Source organism: Thunnus maccoyii, chromosome 9, assembly GCF_910596095.1.
Source record: "Thunnus maccoyii chromosome 9, fThuMac1.1, whole genome shotgun sequence".
NCBI classification, from domain to species: domain Eukaryota; kingdom Metazoa; phylum Chordata; class Actinopteri; order Scombriformes; family Scombridae; genus Thunnus; species Thunnus maccoyii.
The window spans coordinates 22,576,298-22,596,970 of record NC_056541.1 but is presented as its reverse complement, the minus strand read 5'-3'; the positions used below and the strand labels follow the sequence as shown (position 1 = coordinate 22,596,970).

Below are 20,673 nucleotides of genomic sequence, written 5' to 3'. Positions count from 1 at the left end.
TCCCAGTGTTTTTTTCTGCAATGCCAGGTTGCCCCGCTTCCTCTTGCCAGCCTGAGTCTAACTCAGTGCTGCTCTCAGAAAACACTGTCAGCGTGACACCCAACCCTGAAAGACAAACACACGGGCTGTCCATCATTTCTCACTTAATCCCCCATGACTTCCTGTTAACTGAAACATTTACACCTTAAACAAACATCACTGTACATGCACACACACAAAAACCATTAATTTCATGTACACTAAGGTCCTGACATTCACTCACACATATACAAGCAAAGTGAAGGCAGGGAGTTTCTTTGAGATTAAAAGTTGGACTGGCCTTGCACTATAGGTTCTTTCTTCAGTTACAGGTAAATTTTAATTTTAAACTAAGCTGAAATGTTTGTGGCCCGTGTTTCTGTAAAGTTTAGGATGTTTTACTGATCAGATGATATGAATTGCATTGAGTCATAGGCCATTTTCACCCTGCAATACTGACCTGTAAGACAGGATAAACTTCTTTTCTTCTGCTCAGCTCCAGTGAGCATGAATTAGTAGTGCAGGGGTTTCTAGATCAGCTTGTTTGGGCAGAAAAGTATTAAAATGCCCTTTCTGACTGTGCTCTTTACTCTTTCTCAGCATGTTTGGATTTACTGCTCCTAATTTTTACAGTACCCCTTTTTCCTCTCTTTACAGCTCATTTAACTGGACTGTGCCTTTCTTAAGCTGGCTGGCCATTGTGGCTCTTGGAGTGGCAACCATCATCATCTACTTCATTCCTCTAAGATATATTGTGCTAGTCTGGGGTGAGCTAATGTCAGAAATGTTTACTTACATGTACTGTAAGTTTAAGTAATTACATTCAGTAGGTATATACAAATACGTGTTCATATAGTATGTGCTGATATCTTCCAACTCTTCCCTACCTCTCTCTCTCTCTCTCTACAGGGGTGAATAAATTCACAAAGAAGCTGCGAGACCCTTACACCATTGATAACAATGAGCTGCTAGACTTTCTGTCCAGAGTGCCCTCAGATGTACAAGTGGTGGGTGAACTTTCCACTTTCATGTTTGTTTCATCTTTTATATCTTTTTGACATTACCTCTGTCAGTCTCAGACATGGGCAAGGGTTAGGGCTCCTTTTATTATGTCTTACTCTTTCTCTGTTTTTTTTTCTTTTTCCTCTTCTCAGCCGCTCGCTGGGTTTATACTCTGCACTTTTGTACTTGTGGGGTGAACTGGCTATTGTTTTACCCACTTAGACATCTAATCTAATTGTTTCAAAGTCGTTTCTTTGTTTTCTTATTAGTAGCTTCCTAGTCTAATTTAATTTCCACATACATAGCTGGAGCTGTGTAATAAGATAACAAGGTTAAGTGAGTTTAGTGCCCAGCATATAACTAGGTTGATTGACTCCATACACATACACTCACACACAATTACAGTTAGCTGTCGTTTCCCAGCTATGCTAGTAATTGGAACAGAGTGTAAACCAACAGTTAACCAGCCCCATGCGGTTTTGCTTCTACATTAACCGTGAGATCAGATTAACTTTGTGGCTGAAGACTACAGATGCTTCGTTAAGGTAAAATATAGGTGTGTAAATGTGCTTGTGTGTGTGTGTGTATGTTAAATCTGTAACGTGCTGTGCTGCCCAGGACAAAGTGCAGTTTAAACTGCAATTAAGCAGCAGCTTGTGAAAGTCATTGTGTTATCCAGCACCGATGGTGTCCGCTGTGGCCGTTAATCCCCGCTGTGCTGAGTTCAACACACACACACACACGAACACACAGATACACAAATGTGCAGACTGAGGCTGTACGACCTAGGGCCTCTGATATGACCAATCCCCTGCCACATAAGCGCTGACACACTTCCTCTTTGATCGCTTGTTTCCCGCAACTTCTTTCATCTTTACAGGGTCATAATCCTTGCTCCCCTACACACCCCTGTCAGCCTCCTATGTTCTCCCCCTTTCGGCCCCCGTGCAGTTTTACAGTTTCATAGTTTTCTGGGGCCTGTTGCGGCGATTGGCACAAGGCAGGTAGCCATTGCCTTAAATGAGCCCAAGCTGTCCCCTCTGGTGAAGTGCAGCCACCTTACACACCCGGAGCCTGAAGGAGCAGAGAAGTGAAGGGGCCCAAGCCCGGCAGGTACGAGGCCTTTACAAGGCCTCTAATGAGGGCCTGCTGGCTGGGGAAGGTGGGGGTAGACATGCTGCCCTGGTCTGGTGCCCGTGCTGCTGGAGTTGTGCCTACTGTATAAGTAAAACTGTAAGTGCTACTGTAACAGTTATTGCTGCAGCTGTTGGAATGGTAATTGTTGCCAGGTTTCTCTGACAGTTTGGAGGCTGACTGAGTAATGAGGGTGAAAGACCAAGGTAGAGGGTAAGAATAGATTTCAGGGGAGGAAAGATGGAAATGGATGTGGATATAGGGGAGAAGGAATGAGGACAGAAGGTAAAAGTTGAGTTGATGGTTTGATGGAAATGATTGGTTTGATTATTTAGGACAATTTAACTTAGTTTGCATCAAAAAGATAAGGTCATCGACATTTAGATTTGCTGCTCTGTCAGAACTGAAACCTGCACTAATCACTTTCTCACTGAATACAAAGGTTAGCCCACTGTGAAGACATCCTGCTCTGCGGTCGTTGGCTAAAAACAGACTAGAACGTTCTGCTTCGCAGTGCGTCCCACTGCTTCCTCCGGTGGTGGGTTCACCTCATTGCCTGCCCCCACCTTACTGGGTCAGAGCCGTCAGTGGGGATTAAGCCCCTGAGGCTCTCAGATGATGCAGAGAGGTGCTGGGGTCCAAATGGAGCGTCCCCTCACGGGCACGTGTCCATGGCACCCACTGGCATTGGTGCAGGGGCCCACTGTGCCTGACACCCTGGATGACTAATGAAGTGCTATTTCAGGGCCCCGATGTGACCTAACACATACACATGCTCTCCCAGCAGTAGTGCATGTGAGGTGGGTTGGGGTTGTTTCAGTTTAGTGTTCCGCATCATTTGGAGGTGCTTCAGTGCAGCCAGAACTGATGAGGTTCTAATGACTTTATTTTCAAAGGGCAACCACACTGGACTGCAGTCTATCATAACATATATAGATGCAGAGCACTACAGCAAATGGGGAACAGCTTTTGTCATTGTTTTCTTATCTTCCATTTCTATGTAACTTTGCATTCAGCAGCAGCAACACTCTCTTTTCACCAGGTACTTCAGTCTTGTGAACCAAACTCTCCAAATCACTGACACTGGGCCCTAGCACTGTCAAACACTCTTTATAGTCTAAATCCCCAGCAGTGAATGTAAGCTGCAACAGGCAGAGAACAGTTTATTTAAATGATCGTGTCCCTCTGTGAGAAGCAGTTTTAAAGGCTGGCTTACGTATTTGTGTGTGCAGGGTTGCATGCGTGCGTGCAAGAGTCCCTCTTGCTCTCTGGATAAGAGTTTTTGGTTTGGATCTTTTACTAGCATAAGCTATCTTTATAGTCATTATCAGGAAATCCTTCATGTCCTCTTAAACGAGGCCAAACTGAGCACCTTTATAGTGCTTACTATTCCCTACCTGGCGTTTGGGAGGTGTCAGTGCACTAGTATGTTTTACGACACCATTAGCCATGTGAGCTAGGGAGTGCATAAGTAGGGCCAAGGCAATTAGCATGCCAAGTGGCCCTTTATGATCGGTGTAAAGGAGCTGGATCAAACCCCCAGTACAAAAATAAGCATGAATTCCAATTTAGCTCCTAATGAACAGTGGGGAGTCGGGTTAATATTTTTAGACAACATTTATGTTGGGGATGAGACCTCTTTGGGTATATTGAGGTCAAAGGCAGGATAGTTAAAGGTTGATACGTTGCCAGATGCCATCACTCACATCTACTAGAGGTCTCTCTCTCCTTCGCTTTGTCCTTCCCCCACTTTTGTGACAAATTTAAACATTTTACTGCGAGCGGCCAATTAGTCACTATTCAATGTCGTACCACTGCAGCTAATAGGCAAAACTTTCCTTACTTTTTTTTTTTTTTTTTTGCTCGCTGGCTTATGTCACCTTGACATGCCTTTTCTTTCTCAACAATAGACGTGAGTGCTGAATCCTACAATCTGCAGATGTCTGAACTGTACACAGTAGTGTTTCCCTGGAAACATTTAATAACCCTTATGCTCTGTTAGGTGTCACATGAGATGAAACCCACTTTGAGTTTTGTGCTCTCTGGAGAGGACTGCAAACAGAATAACATATTATCATTAAAATGTTGCTCCCTTGCCTTTCTTGACTTCATTTATCTACTCACGTATTTGCCTTTTTTTTTTTTTTTTTTTTTTGCACACTGTCACCTACCCTGGTTTCGCCTTGTCTGTCTGCCCACACTGGCATCATCAAAACACTGTCAAAGGTTCAATGTGAGAGGGAGAGAGAGAGAATGAGAGACAGTGAGAGAGGGAGAGAGGCAGGTTCCGGGATGCTTTGTGGGTAACACCGTTAAACGAAGCACGGTACACGGCGCCCCTTCAGCAGAGCATACTTCAAAGCCTGTTTTGCACTTGTACTGTCAACATTTGGGAGAGGAGAGGAGAGGAGAGGAGCGAGGGTGGAGCAGCCTTTGAGCAGCGCTGGGTCTTTACCCACTGCCTCTCCCGTCGATGTTCCCCTTTAAGCTCCCCACTCGCGCTACCAAATTGCTTATGTGCATTACCACACTTTTTTTACTTTCACCCAATTCTGGTTTCTTTTATTTTGCTAACGTCCCACATTCTCCTCACCTCCTCTGCCTTTTTCTTCTGTTTTTGACTTTAACTAGCTCTTGTTGTCTGCAGCAGGGAGCCAAGGGTATAGCGTCAGGCAGGCCTGTCACCTGTAAGGTGGAATTGAACCTGTGACGCATGAGCCCCATTTTTCCTGGCTGGCAGCTCTTCAGAGAGAAAAGTATTGTTTGATTGAGATATTGTTTTTTCCTTCACCCTTTCTTTTTGTCGATCCCTCTCGCTACTTTTCATGACAAACAAAACCCTACTTTTTACTGACATGCAAACTTTTCTTTGTTTGTATGCACTCACAAAGATTTTTGTTTGGACAGGAATGTCAACGTGCAGATTTAAATTGCCGTGTTCCTTTTCGCTGTTGTAGGGGTTTGGTCGTATAATGGGACCACTAACAGTCAGTGATCCCGTACAATACCTGTCCTACTTTTGGATCTACGGTAGCTTGTTTGAAGCTTGTAGCAAACAATGAGTGAAAATTAGTTTGCATATAGAGAAATAAACATTTAGATAAGGGTTGATTTTTTTGTGAATTTGCTTGCAATTATTTCCTGTTAACAGATATACTGTATGTCCATGTAACTGCAGTCTGTGCAGATGTGCTGTTACTCCATCACTCATCAGTGATTTAAATAATTCAACCATTTCAGTCACTTGTTCATCCATGGATACACCACTGTCATTGATCGCAGTCAATGTGGGCATTCTGCCAGGACTGTCATGGTCCCCTAACAAAACTACCACTGCATGCACACACACACACACACACACACACACACACACACAGATGGGGCCATATAAACCCCTCTCTGTCCCTTGGATTTTTGCTTCGTTGTCTGCTTTAGTTGGCAGGGCTATAAAAGGATCCACACCCACATGAGAACAGTATCTGTCATCACCCGAGTGTCCACATATCTCACCCAGTCTCTTCTTTGCTCTCATTGTTTTCTCTCCTGTTTCCTTTGTTGGTTTGTCCTGGTGTCTACCCTTCTTCCCTTGATCTTTCTGTCTATTTCTGTCCCTTCTTTATCTTGCTTCCCATCATTCCTTTCCCCCTTTGTTTTCTCCACCTGGATTATTTCATCGTCATCTTTCAGGCTGTGTCTCTTAGCCTCTCTTCTTCTCTGTCAATGTATCTTACAAACCAGTTGTATTTGTACAGCTGTTTAGTAGGATGTTAGTTTGCCTTGTGGACAGCGAGGAGCATCCAGATCTGAATCAGTGCAGTCTGGCTGCCTAGTGAGGCGTAGAAAGCAACACATGCTGGCCTAACCACTCTGTAAGCACTTTAACGGGACATTGGTGACCACCACTGTTAGACGGAGGAACAGCCATACCCCACTGTATATTTGTGTGTGGAGTGTGTGGATTTATATGGGATTTTAATGATGCGGGGATGGCAGGGTGTTTTGTGTGATGTGGGAGGCGCGGGTGTATGTGTGTGTGTGTATGTGTGTGTGTGTGTACATTTCCTTTGCTGGTACTCATGTGTCTTTTGCGTGCGTTCACACATGTCTCTTTGCATCACAGATTTGTACATTGCAGGCAGAGGATAGTGGAAGGCTTCACTGAAGCGACAGTGGGAACCAGTAGAAGATGGATGATAAAGGCTTATTCCCAGCCAGCGCTGAGAGACGCTGCTGTTCCCGTCCACAGCAGACAGACTCACCATGAGACAGAACAGAGAAACCGTATTGACGTCAGTTTGTTGTCTGCCTGGAGAATCAGAGAGGGTGTCAGTCAGTCAGACAGGCAGAGTAGCCTACAGTACGTCAGCCTAGGAGGGATCCCACAGACAATACTGGCTCTTTGGTGCTGTGACTGTTAACTCTTTTTTTTTTTGTCTCTATTAGTATTCTGATTCAGTGGCTAGTGCTTGTCAGTGTTTTGAATCTGTCTAGGCTAGCGACTGTATTTGTGTGTATGCATGCACATGTGTGCATACATCTGAAAGTGAGACTGCTAGAGTGACAGTCTGTGGTTATTGACGCTGAACCACTGTCATGCTCTTGCGTCTGAGTGTCCATCACTTAAGAGCTGTTTCTTTCAATGATCTGTTCGCTAGGTTTGTTTGCAAAGCAACATGTCAAATATAGAAATTGGTGACGCTAACCCCAGTGATAGCGTTGAACATATTCTGAGGTTATTGTAATGTGCCACTAGAGTGAGTGATTATGAGTAACATAATAGCGATACATAAATAGTCATTAGAATTATGATGCTGGATTGTAGGATTAAGTTTAGGCAGAAAATCTGTGTCTACATTTGTTCAGCTGATGCTTGCTTACATACTGTTAACAAAACATAACACAAGGCTCCGAAGAAAGTAAAATATTTGCTTTTAATGCCTCAAAAGGTAGAACATGGCACTTAATTTGTTGTGGTGGGACTTTCGCGTCGTTAGGGCTGTTAAAAGAGCATGCACATATGGTGCTGTGGGGTGCTTTGGATTAAAGTGGTTCTTAAAGTTACTACAAGGAACTTTTAACTGGTTATGAAACAGTCTCGTGTTGCCTCTGATGCTGCTATATGACCTACATAAGCAAACAAGATCATCATTGAGGAGATTGGTTATTTCTATATAGTTATTCTAAATGCCTGCCACCGGGTCGGATCGCCTGCAAAATCTGACAAAACGATTTACGGCAAGCAGACCAGAAGAGCCTTTGTTTACATTGTATGTAGCATTGTAGCATGAGGGAGTATGAAGACGTTGAGAGGATGAGGGGACATTGAAAGTTGCCAGATTTGGTGCTGAATGCAGCCGTACCTGTAACCCAGGTGTATGAACAGTACTATCATCATATTACAATCATTAATCTAACATAGCCACAAATAGATACATTACCTCATTGCTATGCATCCTGCAAACAGCTGTGTTTAAAAAAAGATAAATAGTATTAAAAATAAGTAATGTCTTTCTTTCAGTAGCTTCCAAAATAAATGCACATGCTAGCCAAGATCTTTATGACAAAAGGCAGTGGTGCTCATGGGAAATGCAGTCTTCATTCTGGGAAAATACTACCGCTGTAGTCCACAGGGGCTTCTAAAATTAACACAAAATAAAAGTCCCTTGTAGTAACTTTAAGTTAAATAAAGGAAACTAGAAATTCTAGACTCTCCTTCCCTCTTTCCCTGCACATCTCCTGCTGTCTAAAGCCGAACCAGTTAAAGTCATCCTAAGTAGTTGTGAAACACTCGAGTTGGTGTTGCTGTTCTGCTCCTAATGGCTGACAGGCCCTTCACCTGTCTGCAAGGAGACACAAGTCTCATCTGGTTAGGTTTTCTCTAGTATCCACTTATTATTGAGGGAGAAGAGGGAAAGCTCCACATAGACAGACTACTTTCTGATGCCTAACCACAGTTCACCCAACCTGAGTGAAGAGAGAAACAAAGGAGGGGTTCTGCACTGTCATTTTTTGGTTTGTTTTTCATACCATGAATGATGCACTCAGTGTGCTTTTGTGCAGATTCACATTGTGGTTTTTTGTCAGAAATATGTCATGTCTCTGCCTGACTTTTATACAGTAATTAGCTTTTTATTCTACATGACTCATCACGAGATTGGTCAATAAAGCTCACGACATTCAGTGCAGCATGTATGAAGCTAACAGATCAAGTCAACATGTGATGGGTAATGAGGCGATACTGAAGTAACTACCAGCTATACACAGACTTGTGTTCTACCTTCTGTCTCTTTCCCATCGCTCTGCCCTTTCTCTCTTCACCATCTTGCCATGCTGAGATGACTCTGTTGTCTCTCCAAGCTTTCCCATGAGCCCTTGCCCTGTGCTCTGTTTGTTTGTGTGATCCCTTCCCTTAGGCCACCGTTCCACATCTGTGGAAGTACGTGTGTACGTGTACATTCGTGTGCGTCTGTGTGCGAGTGTATTTCGAGCTTTGAACAGTGTTCATGTATTGTGTTTGTGTGTGTGTGAGTGTGTGCGTGTGAGTGTACATGTCTTTATGTGCATCTGTGTGTGTGTGTGTGTGTGTGTGTGTTGTAATCAGTGTGTAATCCCTTCCCTGAGGCCACGGTTCCACACAGCTGGACCCAGAGAGCCTCTTGAGGGTTTCTGTGCTATTCAAGCATCCTTTGCTCTTTCCACCTGACCGGGTGGTGTGTGTTTGTGTGTGCGTGCGTGCATGTGTTTCTGTGTGTTTTAACAGGTGCAGTACCGAGAGCTGAAACTGGATCCCAATCCCAGTCCAAATAAAAGGAAGAAAAACAACCCCGGGTAGATGACTGTGTCCGCCCACCAACTCCTCTCTTCTCCACTTTTCTTCTCTTGGTCTATTACTGGACACTGAGGAGCAGAGGGAGACGGCTCGGGACCAGCTCGGCTCAGCTATCCTTCCTTTTTTTTTTTTTTTCCTTTCCTTTTTTTTCTCCTCTCTTAAACCTTTTTCTGTCTTTAATTACTCATGATGTACAGTACAGTTTCCTGAAGTGTAATTTTGTAGAAAAAGAGAAAAAAAAACAGTACAAGACAAGTACAAGAAATTTCTTGAATTATTCTTATCACCATTATGCTTTTGATTGATTTTAAAGGCGGGTGGGAAGGATGGATGGAATGACCTTTATCTCTGTCGTGATGAGCCACCTTCCTTGTTTCTTCTCTCCGTCACTCTGACAGCTCGGAGGACTCTGTCCGTTTGCTCGCCACAAGTGTCACACAATGAGTGAAACGAATTTGAACATTTCTACTCACTGCTCCAAAACGACATATTCAGTGCATCCATGTTTATCAGGAAACAAGCCTTATACTAACATTGTGCATCATCACTCTGCAGTAGACATTTCATTTTTTTTAAGCTAATATTGTAGTTATGAAGTGATTTTTTGGAGTATATTAATATTTTCTAATTGTTTTTGTACTTAAGTATCTTTTTCTTTTCTTCCCCTCTTGGATGTGGTAATGATGTTATGTTCACTGCCAGTAATTTGGATCGTCTCCACTTAACTCAGCCAGACAAGTTGATTAGTAATTACAGTGGTAGCCTCCAGATATGTCCTTCTACACAAACACAAAACTGGACAAACAAGCTGAAAGCTTGTGGTGGTATCTGTCTGTCTGTGCTTTAATGCAATGGCCAAATTAGCTTTTTTTTCAGAATTTGACTCCAAAACAAACAAAAAAAAAAGCAAACCGCAGTGGGCAGTGGTATTCGTTTCAAGTACAGTGATTGAAACATAGATTGTGTTTATATAATCGTCATTAAAAAAATACCCAGAGGAAAAAAAGAACAACACTGTTGGGACAGTTGACATGATGCCGCTGAGCGTTTACTACTACTAAATGCTCAGATAATTTTGCTGTAAGCTCGTTTAACCTGTTAAAAACATGTCAAAATCTCCAGTCAGTCAATCAGTCAGACAGTCAGTGAGGCACCTTCTCTCTCTGTCAGGAGGCGCAGCAGACTGGGCCTGCTGTCATGGTGTTAATATAGATGTCACCCAGTCTATGCAGAGTGTCGCAAGGCAGGCAGGCCTTTAGGCAGCCACAGCCCTAATCTTGTTTGAAAGGCTGGTCTCCTTTCCTCTCATCTCCCTCCGTGTTTGGCTTCGACGGCCACACACGGAACACACACACACACACACAAGCATGCATGCATACTCAAAAAAAAAAAGACAACCTCTCACTTGAATACACAGGCTCTCTTAGAGATCTCTGTCACACATACTGTACATACTTGCTCACAGATGAAAACAAAACATCCCATTTGAGTAGGCACATTCTCTCCCTTTCAGACACACACACACACACACACACAAAGACAAACACGCTCTTCTGTGATGCTGTGCCCCAGGCTGGCCGCCCTCTCCATCTGCCCCACCTCCTGCGCCCACAGCTCAACTTTGATCTGTCTTTCTAGAGACAGAGGCTTGTGTATGTGAACTGTGTATGTAAGAGTGTTTGCGTATACACGTTTATGCAATCAAAGACATATTGCTTTTCTCAGTGTTGGTGTGTGTTACAATTGTATCTCCCCTCCAGCTGTAGACTGATGCGCAGCTTCATTCGGTGTGTATGTGTGTGTGTGTGTGTCAGCATGTAAATGTGTGTGTGGTGCAGCAGAAGTGCCAGCTGTTATTTGGTGTGGGGTTTGCTAGTGTAGAAGGCCGTCAGCTAGATGAGCAGCAAGTCGCTGTGTGACAAGACAAGGCTCTGAGGGGACTTAGGCCTGAGATGTCAATGTGTGTGTGTGTGTGTGTGTGTGTGTGTGTGTTTTTTATGCTATTTCAGATCCCTCTTCCCATCATGCTTCTCTCCGTTTGCTCTCTCTGCGGTTCCCTCATTCGTCAGTGAGCAGGGTTGCGACCCTGTCTGAAGGGACGGTCTCCTGGGCTTCGCGCTGAGCATCTGTTGAAAGATCACAGCTCGGGCTACATTTGAGGAGGTCTCCTCTCATCCTACTGATCCCTGCCTCCATCTTTCCTCCCCTCTCCATCTTTTTGTTCCCAGCTCTCCCCCTTTGTCCGTCTGTTTGTCTGTCTCTCCGTCCGTCTTTATCACTCTAAACCCCCTCCCCAATGCAGCTCTAGTTCTCCTCTGCCATTTTATCATCCTCTTACCCTCTCTGTCTGTCTGTCTGCTTGCCATCCCCTCTAACCCTCTCCTGCTCCCTCCCTCCCTCTTTACCCATCCATCTCCATGCTTAAATATCAACAGGCTCGAATCTGTCACTCTAGAGGGCCATTGATTTTGTTTTGTTGTTTTGAGGAATCCACTTGAAAGACAATAACAGACTGTCCCCCAAGAGCAGCGTCGCAGACTGATTATAGCCTCCTCAACAAACACACTCTGTGGCTGGTGAAGGATGGCTTTTTATAATGCCTGAAGGGACCATTTGAATACCTGATATGTGTCTACTACTGTGTGTAGTTATTTTACAGCAAAATGTGGTGACTATTGTGTGGTATTGCATCCAAATACCGTTTCTTTTGTCATTTATTATTTGGTTCTGGCTATGTTTGCAAGCAAACCAAAGTGTTTTTATTTTGTATGATGCAGAGAAAATAAATTATATAAAGGAATGTATCAGACTGACAGCTGTAAAGGAAAAAGAACTTTTATTTGCACCAATTTGAAATGAGACTATTTATTTTTTAAATGATACTGTACATAGCTAACTACTTATTAATTATTGGTTGTATTTTATACAGTATGCCTGTTGATGGTCTGGTGATGATATTGTAAAGTAGGTGTATGCCTGCCTCATTTTCTAAGATCTGTCTTTTTTCCGCCTGCAACGTTGCCTGCCTGTGACATCATCCTCATGTGCCCAGTTCTGACCAATGTCATTTCAGGACAGGAATACTGTACGAGCTGAGACGTGGGTGGGTCAGGAAGAGGCGAAAGTCATGAGAAAATATGATGTATATATTTCTGGTTTGAGAAATGAAATGCATCTGATGTATGTTGCTTATTTTGAAAAAGAGGAAAAACAAACATGAGATTAAATATTTTTTATCATCTTCAGAGTGTCTGGATTCTTGCACAATGTGCTTTCCACATCAACAAGCTCATTTTTAAGTGAATACCGGTAGCAGCGAAGGGGATAAGACCATTCATCTCAGTCTCCAACACCGACCGCGCTCACATTTCAGGTTCAAATCCCCCTCTCCTCACCTCCATTGCTACATCGCCCACTCGACCCACTCAAACATGCAGGCTTTAAGCCCCTCTCCTCATTCATGTTCAGCTTCAGGAAGTGGCTCATTCTTCACTGCTGTCTGTGTGGCGGAGACCCTGAGTGCACATCAGTGTCTCAAGCATCCCAGACCACGATAACTTCTGTGAGAACTGATGTTACTCTTTTACAGCAGCCCCCCACATCATGCTACTCGATCTTTTAGAGCGCCTTTCAGCTGCCATGTCCCCCCCTGACTTATTGGTATTAAAATACTACACCAGAAATTTTTTAACTTCGTGGCATAAAAGTGTAAAACTCAACCAACTTATTTTTCTTTATTTTGTTATAAATAATAGTGACATCTGTTAAACAATCTAATTTTTGAACATTAAGAAAAGTAGAAAAACTCAAACTTGAGGTAGTAACAGTCTACACAGAAATGTTAGTGTTGCCATGACAACATTTTCCATTTCAGAAATATTTGCAAAGTATAAAATATTTGACACCAAAACAGGTAGTGAAATAGAACCAAACTATGGTGTGGTTACAATCAAATGAGAATAAAACTGTATGTCTGTAGAAATGAACCTACAGTCAACTTAAAAAAAGACAACAACACATGCTTACCTATTTACCTGAATGAGAAGACAAGAGAAGGCCACATTAGTTTGAAGGCATGCATCCACAGAAGGCCAAGAGGTGGATATAACTAACACAGATGCACTTTGGTGAACATTTCAATCACAGATTATCTTGCCTATTTCTTTATTTCATGTCTTTTTCAATGTGTTTTCTTTCTTCTTCAATTGATTCTATGTCACACATCAGCCACTAGTGCTTCTCCCAGAGACTTCAGATCCCCCAGTACCTCCATTAGTAGCAGAGTGTTCTCTCCTTTGCACTCTTTCACTGCCTGAGACACCTGCCCCAGGTAACTCCCTCTGCCGAGCTCCAACAGTGTCTCTATATCCGCCACCAGCCTCACTGCCCGCTGGTCTGTCCAGCCCAAAGTCACTTTTTCAAGCGAGTGCATCTCCAGGGCTCTAACCAGCCTGTGTCCCAGATTGTGGGTCTTGTCGTTGGACTGTGTGTGGCTGGGCAGGCCCCTCTCCTGCCGGTAGGAGAAAATGAGGTGTGACAGCAGAGAGGATCCGGCCTCAAGGAGGGGCAGGTTCAAGACCTCGGACACGTTCTTTCTCAGGGTAGAGTCACCGACCTGTGCGCTGTGGAGGAGCTCCTCCCTCTGACTTGCTGCAGAGACCAGATCCAGCGCAGTCCGCCCGTTTCCATCAGTCTGTTGGAGGAGAACTGAGCCTGGAGGGGACAGAAGTATACAGCGTCAGATCACACAACCTTTACTGTCCTCAATAGAAGACATTTCTCTCACAGCTCGATGCCGCTACATGTTCCTCGAAGGTGTCGGTACATACACAGTACACATAATGCACATGACAGCTTGTACGTCCATGATGACATAATTGTGCCTGAAAAGACTGTATGCATGACCTAGCACTTACTCTTAAAAGTCGACTGGTTCTCTGTGTGTGGTGCAAAATTCCTCTGCTGACTCCTTCAAAATGCAGCACCAAGAGGAAACAACCTGAGACAAGCATGACTGTAAATGTTTTCCTATATATATGTTTGACAGGCATCTATTTTTTTTTTTTTCTGCACTGTTACACTGTGCTACAGAATCGATGTTATTATGACTTTTTTCAAAAAACATACTCAAAAGTCAACTCCAATTTGTTCTGGTTGCACAGAACGCTTCGTCTATATTGTAGAAAGGCAGAAAGTCTTTAAGAGGATCTGATCGCTCAATCCAAGACAGCTCCGTATGAAGGTGCAAGGATACAAGCACATCACATCACATCACACACGGAAAACAGAAAATCTAAATACAAACACTACCTAAACATTCATGCACTATGACCCACCAGTATTTATTCTACCTTTAGTAAGCTCATCTTTACGTTGCCTCTTGTTTCTTGTAGCATCACCTGAAAGTGCTTTTGAGGAAATTAGCACAGAGGACATTTGGTGATTTAAAATGATATCTGGTAACATCCACCTGTAGTTTTGGCAAGCTGCAATACAGAAGGATTTGATTGAATTTGAAATATTTGATTTTGAATGGAAGACTAGGAGGTTAATAAGTGTAATGTTAAGCATCATTATCAAATAAGGCGGAAGAGACACTGCACGGGTCAATGGCAGGACACAGCAACGGATATAAATAGTGCGCAGACACACACATGAAGCCATATGCTATACAGTACACACACATACAGAAACTCTCCCACACACACAGTGTAGTGAGGAGTTAAAGTGAACAGCTGTTTTCCCACTGGGCCTCAGTGCCAGCCAAGGCTTTTAGCTCACTTCAGTGCTAACTTCAGCTGACACCTTGTCTTAACTGTGTGACGGGCGGGTCACTTTGTGTTTGTGTAAAAAGCACAGAGGGCTAGTGACCTGATGGAGGCTCCGCTTTCCTGTTAGCTTTTTGATGTAATGTTGTGAGCGAGCTCATTGCTACAGTATCAACAGTAGCACTAACACAGGGAACTACCGCGGGTGACAAACTCGCAACAGACCTTGACTGTGACATCAGAAAATTGCTCCGTTAAAAGTTCACGCTTCATAGAGATGTGAAAAAGTGGTTTGTGAGGATGATTTGTTCCAGCAAAGTTTATGAACTAATCCAAATCGTTTGTGACTGTGGCACAATACTATCTTGGCTTGCACTTTCAATGAAGATCAGCGGTAATATTTCAGCGAAAGAGACAGATGTGGCACACTAATTTTATGATGAATACAAATATCTTTACATTGAAAGCATCTGCAATAACCTTGCCTTTACCCTTTCAGTCCTGCCTCGCCACATTCAAACTGAACATGACAGTCACAGCTGAATGCAACAGTTTTTTTTTTTTTTTTGCCTCTCTCAAAGCCAGAAAAGTTACAACAGTGACAATTACGTCTCCTCTTTCTGCTCTTCTGCTTTGTCTGTTCAGACTGAAAGCCATTTTCCAGTGTCAGACAGGCCTGTGCGCACTTAGCCTACATGGAGCGGGTCGAGTTAAGTGTGAGCCCTTTGTTTGCTTTCAGATAGACCCATTTCTATGGCAAACTGCTCTTGATGGCACTTGACTGTTCAACCTCAGCAATGCTGCGGCCACTTGTGAGCGAGTTTACAGCTCTGTGGAGGCTTGGCGTGACACACAGACGGCTGAAAGGCTGGTTGATACCACTGCTGGCAGTTGTTTTTCTTTGACAGACACTGTGGGGCTGCAGGAAGCATGATGTTTTAAAGGAGGGACAATCATGAGTGTGCGTGTGTGTGGTGTATTGTGACATAAACCACACGTACTAAGCCTCCCAAATGCCATTTTGACAAAAAGACAGAATGTAGCCTTGTTTTAAGAGACACGCTTTAAAAAAAAAAAAAAAAAAAAAGTTAAAAATGGAAAGTTATGAATTCAGAAATTGCTCTCCATCTCTCTATCTGCCACAGAACTAACACTATGTATAGCAGTTATGAGATAATCGGTGAGAGCTCACGTAGCTGTTAGCGGGGAAGGTCAGCGCTCATCTACCTTTTAGTGCTTCAAGCCTGAGTGGCAAAAACTCAATCTGCATAAATTGTGGCATTAATCTACATAAACTTTTACATAAGCGGGGAAATTTCAAATGCAGGGGTCAGGCGTCGGGGGCAGCAGTCAAGGACGTAAGAGCACAGATTTGATCAAAGTGGCCACAAGAGAAAGACGAGGGGGAGGGAGAGGGAGACGGAGTGACATGGTGTGTGTGTGTGTGAGAGAGAGAGAGTGAGGTAGCTCACAGCAGGTCATAATCACCAGGTTCCTATAACAAGCTGTCCTCACTATTATGCTCATCCAGTAGGAGTGACTGTAATGTGTGAAGCTGACCATGGCATGACACACTGCAGAAAGGTGCAGGTCCACCACAATGTGGATATGTTTTTTGTTTTTTTTTTGAACCACCACTATAGAACCCCATACAGACACTCGCAACACTATGTCTGCTGGAAAATAGATCTGCCATTGTCGCTTCTGGATGAACTCTAACAAAGATGGGATGGTTTTGGAAGACCAAGGTTGTTTTTCATTACAGTTCATCCTGTTCTATGCCTTTCTTTGAGAGGACCAGCCTTGGACAGAGTTCTGCAAGGATCCTCTCAGCCTGGGGCACAAACCTAAGCATGTCATGCAGTGTTTTCTACCTGAGGAGGAAAAGAGAAGAGTGGACAAAGTTTACTTCTTCCACTTCTGCTTAATACTTCTGCTTTCCCTGGCACAATACAGGGTCATATGAATTGCTCCTCATTCTTAAATGGTGTACGTGTGTGAGTGTTATAATCTGTTGGATGTAGGGTTAGAATTCAAGAACATTTAGATATAACGAATATAAAACTGAACAAAGAAAGGCTAAATTCAAATTTAATACTTAGATATGTGCAGAGTAAATGCATGCATGCATAGTGAATGTGCATAAACTAAATTTATAAATTGCTTTACACCACTCACTCTTGAAATGCATGAATTTCCTTGCAGTTAAGTAAAATGAAACTCCTACAGTATGTTCTCCTCTCATGGGAAATTCGGTTGTTGGAGCGGCAAAGATATGTAAACGAATATCGCAGAAATAATTTAAGCACAAAGCATCACTTACACTACAAGCCAGATACCATATTATAACTGCATTTTTGAACAACGGAAATCTTGTTGCACTTGTGTTTTATGTGTGCAGTGACCAGCAGGAAAAATTCCCTTTTATTGATGATGAAAATTGGAAATGACAATAAAACTGCCTGACACAAAAATGCAAAATAAAATCACCACAATCTGCTACAGTCTTTCAGTCCAATCTAAACTACCACTGCCTCTTTTCTAGCATTCCTTCTGTCATGTCTGTCAATCCCAGCTCTGTTCGCTCACATCATCAGTAAGCCAGAAGAAAGAAATGCAAGATTGAGAGGCACAGTTTTCCAGTGTACCCTGCCGTCATTGTGTCAAAACCAGCTGACAGACAGGCTCAAACCGGAGGGATGACACTGGTGTGGGGAGGAGAGGAGCCCTGCAGCACGGCCCTGGGCTCGGCTTGCCTGAAAGCCGGTACGACTGACTGTATGGCTACGTGTTTGATTGTAGATCTGTCTGCCTGAAAGCTAACAGTGTGTGTCAATGCGAACTGTCTGCTCTTTGTCGCATATTTACCTGCCTGACTTTCTCTCTTTTATTTCCTTTATGCGTGTCTTTAACTTTCCAATGATTTTCTATTTATTTCTCTCCGTACCAGCATGAGACTCTTTCACACACTGGACAACAGAATCCTCACTGTCTTACGTCAGGGGATAGAAATTACAGTCTTGTGTACTAATACTCAGCTCAATTGCACTACATACAGACATCATTGCACATAACCAGTGCTAAATGACACATTTACCAACAGAAGTCATGAAAATAGCATCACATGCTGTTTATTTTGTATTGCACACAGACACACACATACACATACACACACACACACACACAGTTATGAGCTGGGGAATGGTTTTGGTGCAGGGACGGTGACTGAAGTGAATCCAGGTGCTGGCACTGGGTGTCAGATATGCTGCAGTGGAGATAAATACAACACCTGGGGTATTACATGAGAGCACAGGGTAATTACACCATCCTTTATGTGTGTGTGTGTGTGTGTGTGTGTGTGTGTGTGTACATGAATGCAAAAATGTCCCGCTAAGACTTCAGCTCTGAAGCTACGGCGGAGGGAGGGGAATTCACATGCCGAGCAAAAGCCACTGCCTGATGCACCAGCCAGATGCAGTCTACACACACACACACACACACACACACACACACACACACACACACATATACATACACAGCGCAAAGCCCTTTGGCCTTTAGAGGGCAGGCGAAGACAAGAAATATAAAAGCAAGAGTGGAGGAGGGGAAAATTGGTGCAAAAAGAGGGAGGGAGGGAAGGAAAGAAAGAAAGATGCAGTGCTCCCTCCCCCTATGTCTCTCTCTGTCTCTGGTCTGAGGCTGGGGCTGAGGCTGAGGCAGACAAGCTGGGAAGCAGGCAGCTCCACAGCATGGTAAACATCCTCTCTCTCTCTCTCTCTCTCTATCTCTCTCTCTCTCTCTTCCCCCCTCGCTGCCTGAAAAAGAGAGGCAGGGTGAGTGTGCGAACTGCAGCCAGGGGCACGGCATCACATATCCACAGGGAGCTGCTAGCTAGCGACTAGAAACCACAGCAAAAACAACAAGGCCAACCAAGTGAAGCACCAGAGCAGCCAGCGGAGAGGCATCAGATAAAGGAAAAAGAAAGACCGGCCAGACATGTGAATATGCTTAAATCTCTCTCTGCTTTAGCAACAGTGTCTGAACGCTCACCTATTTTTTTCGCTCCCCCTCTCTAGTGTGATAATCAGAGTATAAAAACAAAAAAAAATATGGATGAGAAAAATGTGGAGGGTACATTAGATGAAGCGGTTGGGCCAATATCTTTATCTTAGTATTAGTATCTTTTTTTACATATTAGGAAAATACAATTGACCAATATTAGAGGAAGAACATTTCAACATAGCCAGTGAAAGTATGGTCAGTTTAATAGGTTGTGTCTGATTAACAGGTTCAGGCACAGATTACAGTCAGATCATAACCTTTTACAGGAAGTGTGGGAGGGTGATAAGGTACAGCAGGATGTGAAGGCATGGACACCAGCTGCTGGCTTCGTGTAATCCCCTGCCACTACAACACTTCTAGTGAGAGGGGGCATCAGATATACTCTGATTTACTGGATGCTGATCAGTGGTGGGCGATTAGCATCTTAAATGATCAGAGTGGAGCCCTAAATGAACTCTCAGAATCAGAAATGGCTAATCATAACCATCAGCTGTTGGCTCTAAAACCACATCATGCACTGAATCTTCATGTGCAAGCGGATAAACAGTTTCCTATGATGCTATTAACATGCACACAGCCGCATTTAGTTAAGCAAACTAGTGCTTAATTTGATATAAGAAGACTGAAATGTGCCTACAAATCACATTATAGCAAAGGGGAACCAATGCTGAATCCATGAGCACAGAAAACGTAAAGGTGGGGGTATGCTGGGGAGGAACTAGTTTGACCATGTCGGACAGTGAAAGTATGTATAGCTGCTCCAAACAGCCACACTTGAAGAGTGAAAAGCCTGCCATCACAGAGAGGAGTGACATGCGAAAAGTGACAAAGTAGTGTAGTTGTGTAAAGAATGACAGAAGAGAGCTTGAGAAAGAAGTTCAAACCCTGCTTACATTGTCATCTCAACAGACTTGGCCAATCACTAAATGTCAGATTGAAACAGACGGTTTAGGCAAGTTATAGAAATTGTCAAATACAGCCCCTTCCCCAATTCCAGTGTCAGAAAGGTACGTGGGAAGGGGGTTTCAGAAGCTGTTGGACCATCTGACAAGCACCCGGGTTGGACCACACTGACGCCATGAGACCAACCCTGATTTTAGAACTCACAATACACACAATAATTTTCTACAAAATGAACTCATTTTCATGGAAAAAGACCAGTGCAAACTATGTCATGTTGGTATTATTTGCTCTTTTTCATACACAGTGTGCATAGTGCAAAGGTAGAAGGTGAAGCACAACAATATAGATGTTCTGTGCAAATTAGAAAGCATAAGGTGGAGTGTTCGTTTAGTTAAAAAAAATAAGATAAAATTTTTTAAAAAAGGCTCTTTGATGTTGCTCCAAGAATCGATGTCCAAGGCCTAAGTGTGTTTTGAAGCAGCATCTTTTAGTTAATAATTTGGTGACTCCATCAGTAATCAGAAACTGATTACTTGACTGCAATGTGCAGCCACCAAATTTAAAGTGACTTCTGGAAATAATGCCACAAAATCCCATCAACACCAGACTGCTGCTAAATGAACCCAGAAAGGGTGAATTTAAAGGGTCAGTTAAAAAATGCAGATAGTTTTGCTTTTATTGGCCCAGGTTTTGAGTTGTATATGTTTGTGCCTCTACCTCAGTATAATAGAGGTGAGTGGAATTTCATTTTGTTCTCACAGCATTGAAAAATGACTAAATAAAATATAAAAAATACAACAGCACAATCTCTTTCCAGAAACAACGTCTCTCTCAATTAAGGAAAATAAACAGGGGCGAGTCAAGGAGGAAGTAATCTTTTAGAAATTCTCTCTGGATAGTTGTGGGAACAGGATAGGCCCTTTTGACAGAAAACATTTTGACATGTCAGTCAGAAAA

The 20,673-nt window shown here is 43.2% G+C and overlaps 2 protein-coding genes across 7 annotated transcripts in view; one reads left to right on the top strand and one right to left on the bottom strand.

Moving 5' to 3' along the window:
• Positions 1-12,223, top strand: part of mctp1a (multiple C2 domains, transmembrane 1a) — a 149,381-nt gene extending 137,158 nt beyond the window's left edge. For 4 of the 6 annotated variants that reach the window (XM_042420845.1, XM_042420843.1, XM_042420847.1 and 1 more), the window contains 3 exons: positions 676-785; positions 928-1,025; positions 12,057-12,223. In XM_042420845.1, coding sequence (XP_042276779.1) covers positions 676-785; positions 928-1,025; positions 12,057-12,203 — 355 coding nt within the window. In that variant the 3' untranslated portion in view covers positions 12,204-12,223. Of the gene's footprint in view, positions 1-675; positions 786-927; positions 1,026-8,914 lie in introns of all 6 variants that reach the window. The other 2 variants (XM_042420846.1, XM_042420844.1) reach the window with 1 other exon arrangement.
• A 479-nt stretch (positions 12,224-12,702) lies between these two features.
• The window catches only part of slf1 (SMC5-SMC6 complex localization factor 1), a 36,571-nt gene continuing 28,600 nt past the window's right edge, over positions 12,703-20,673 (bottom strand). Inside the window, exon 18 of the mRNA XM_042420851.1 lies at positions 12,703-13,696. Within this exon, the coding sequence (XP_042276785.1) occupies positions 13,200-13,696 (497 nt within the window). The 3' untranslated portion in view covers positions 12,703-13,199. The remainder of the gene's footprint in view (positions 13,697-20,673) is intronic.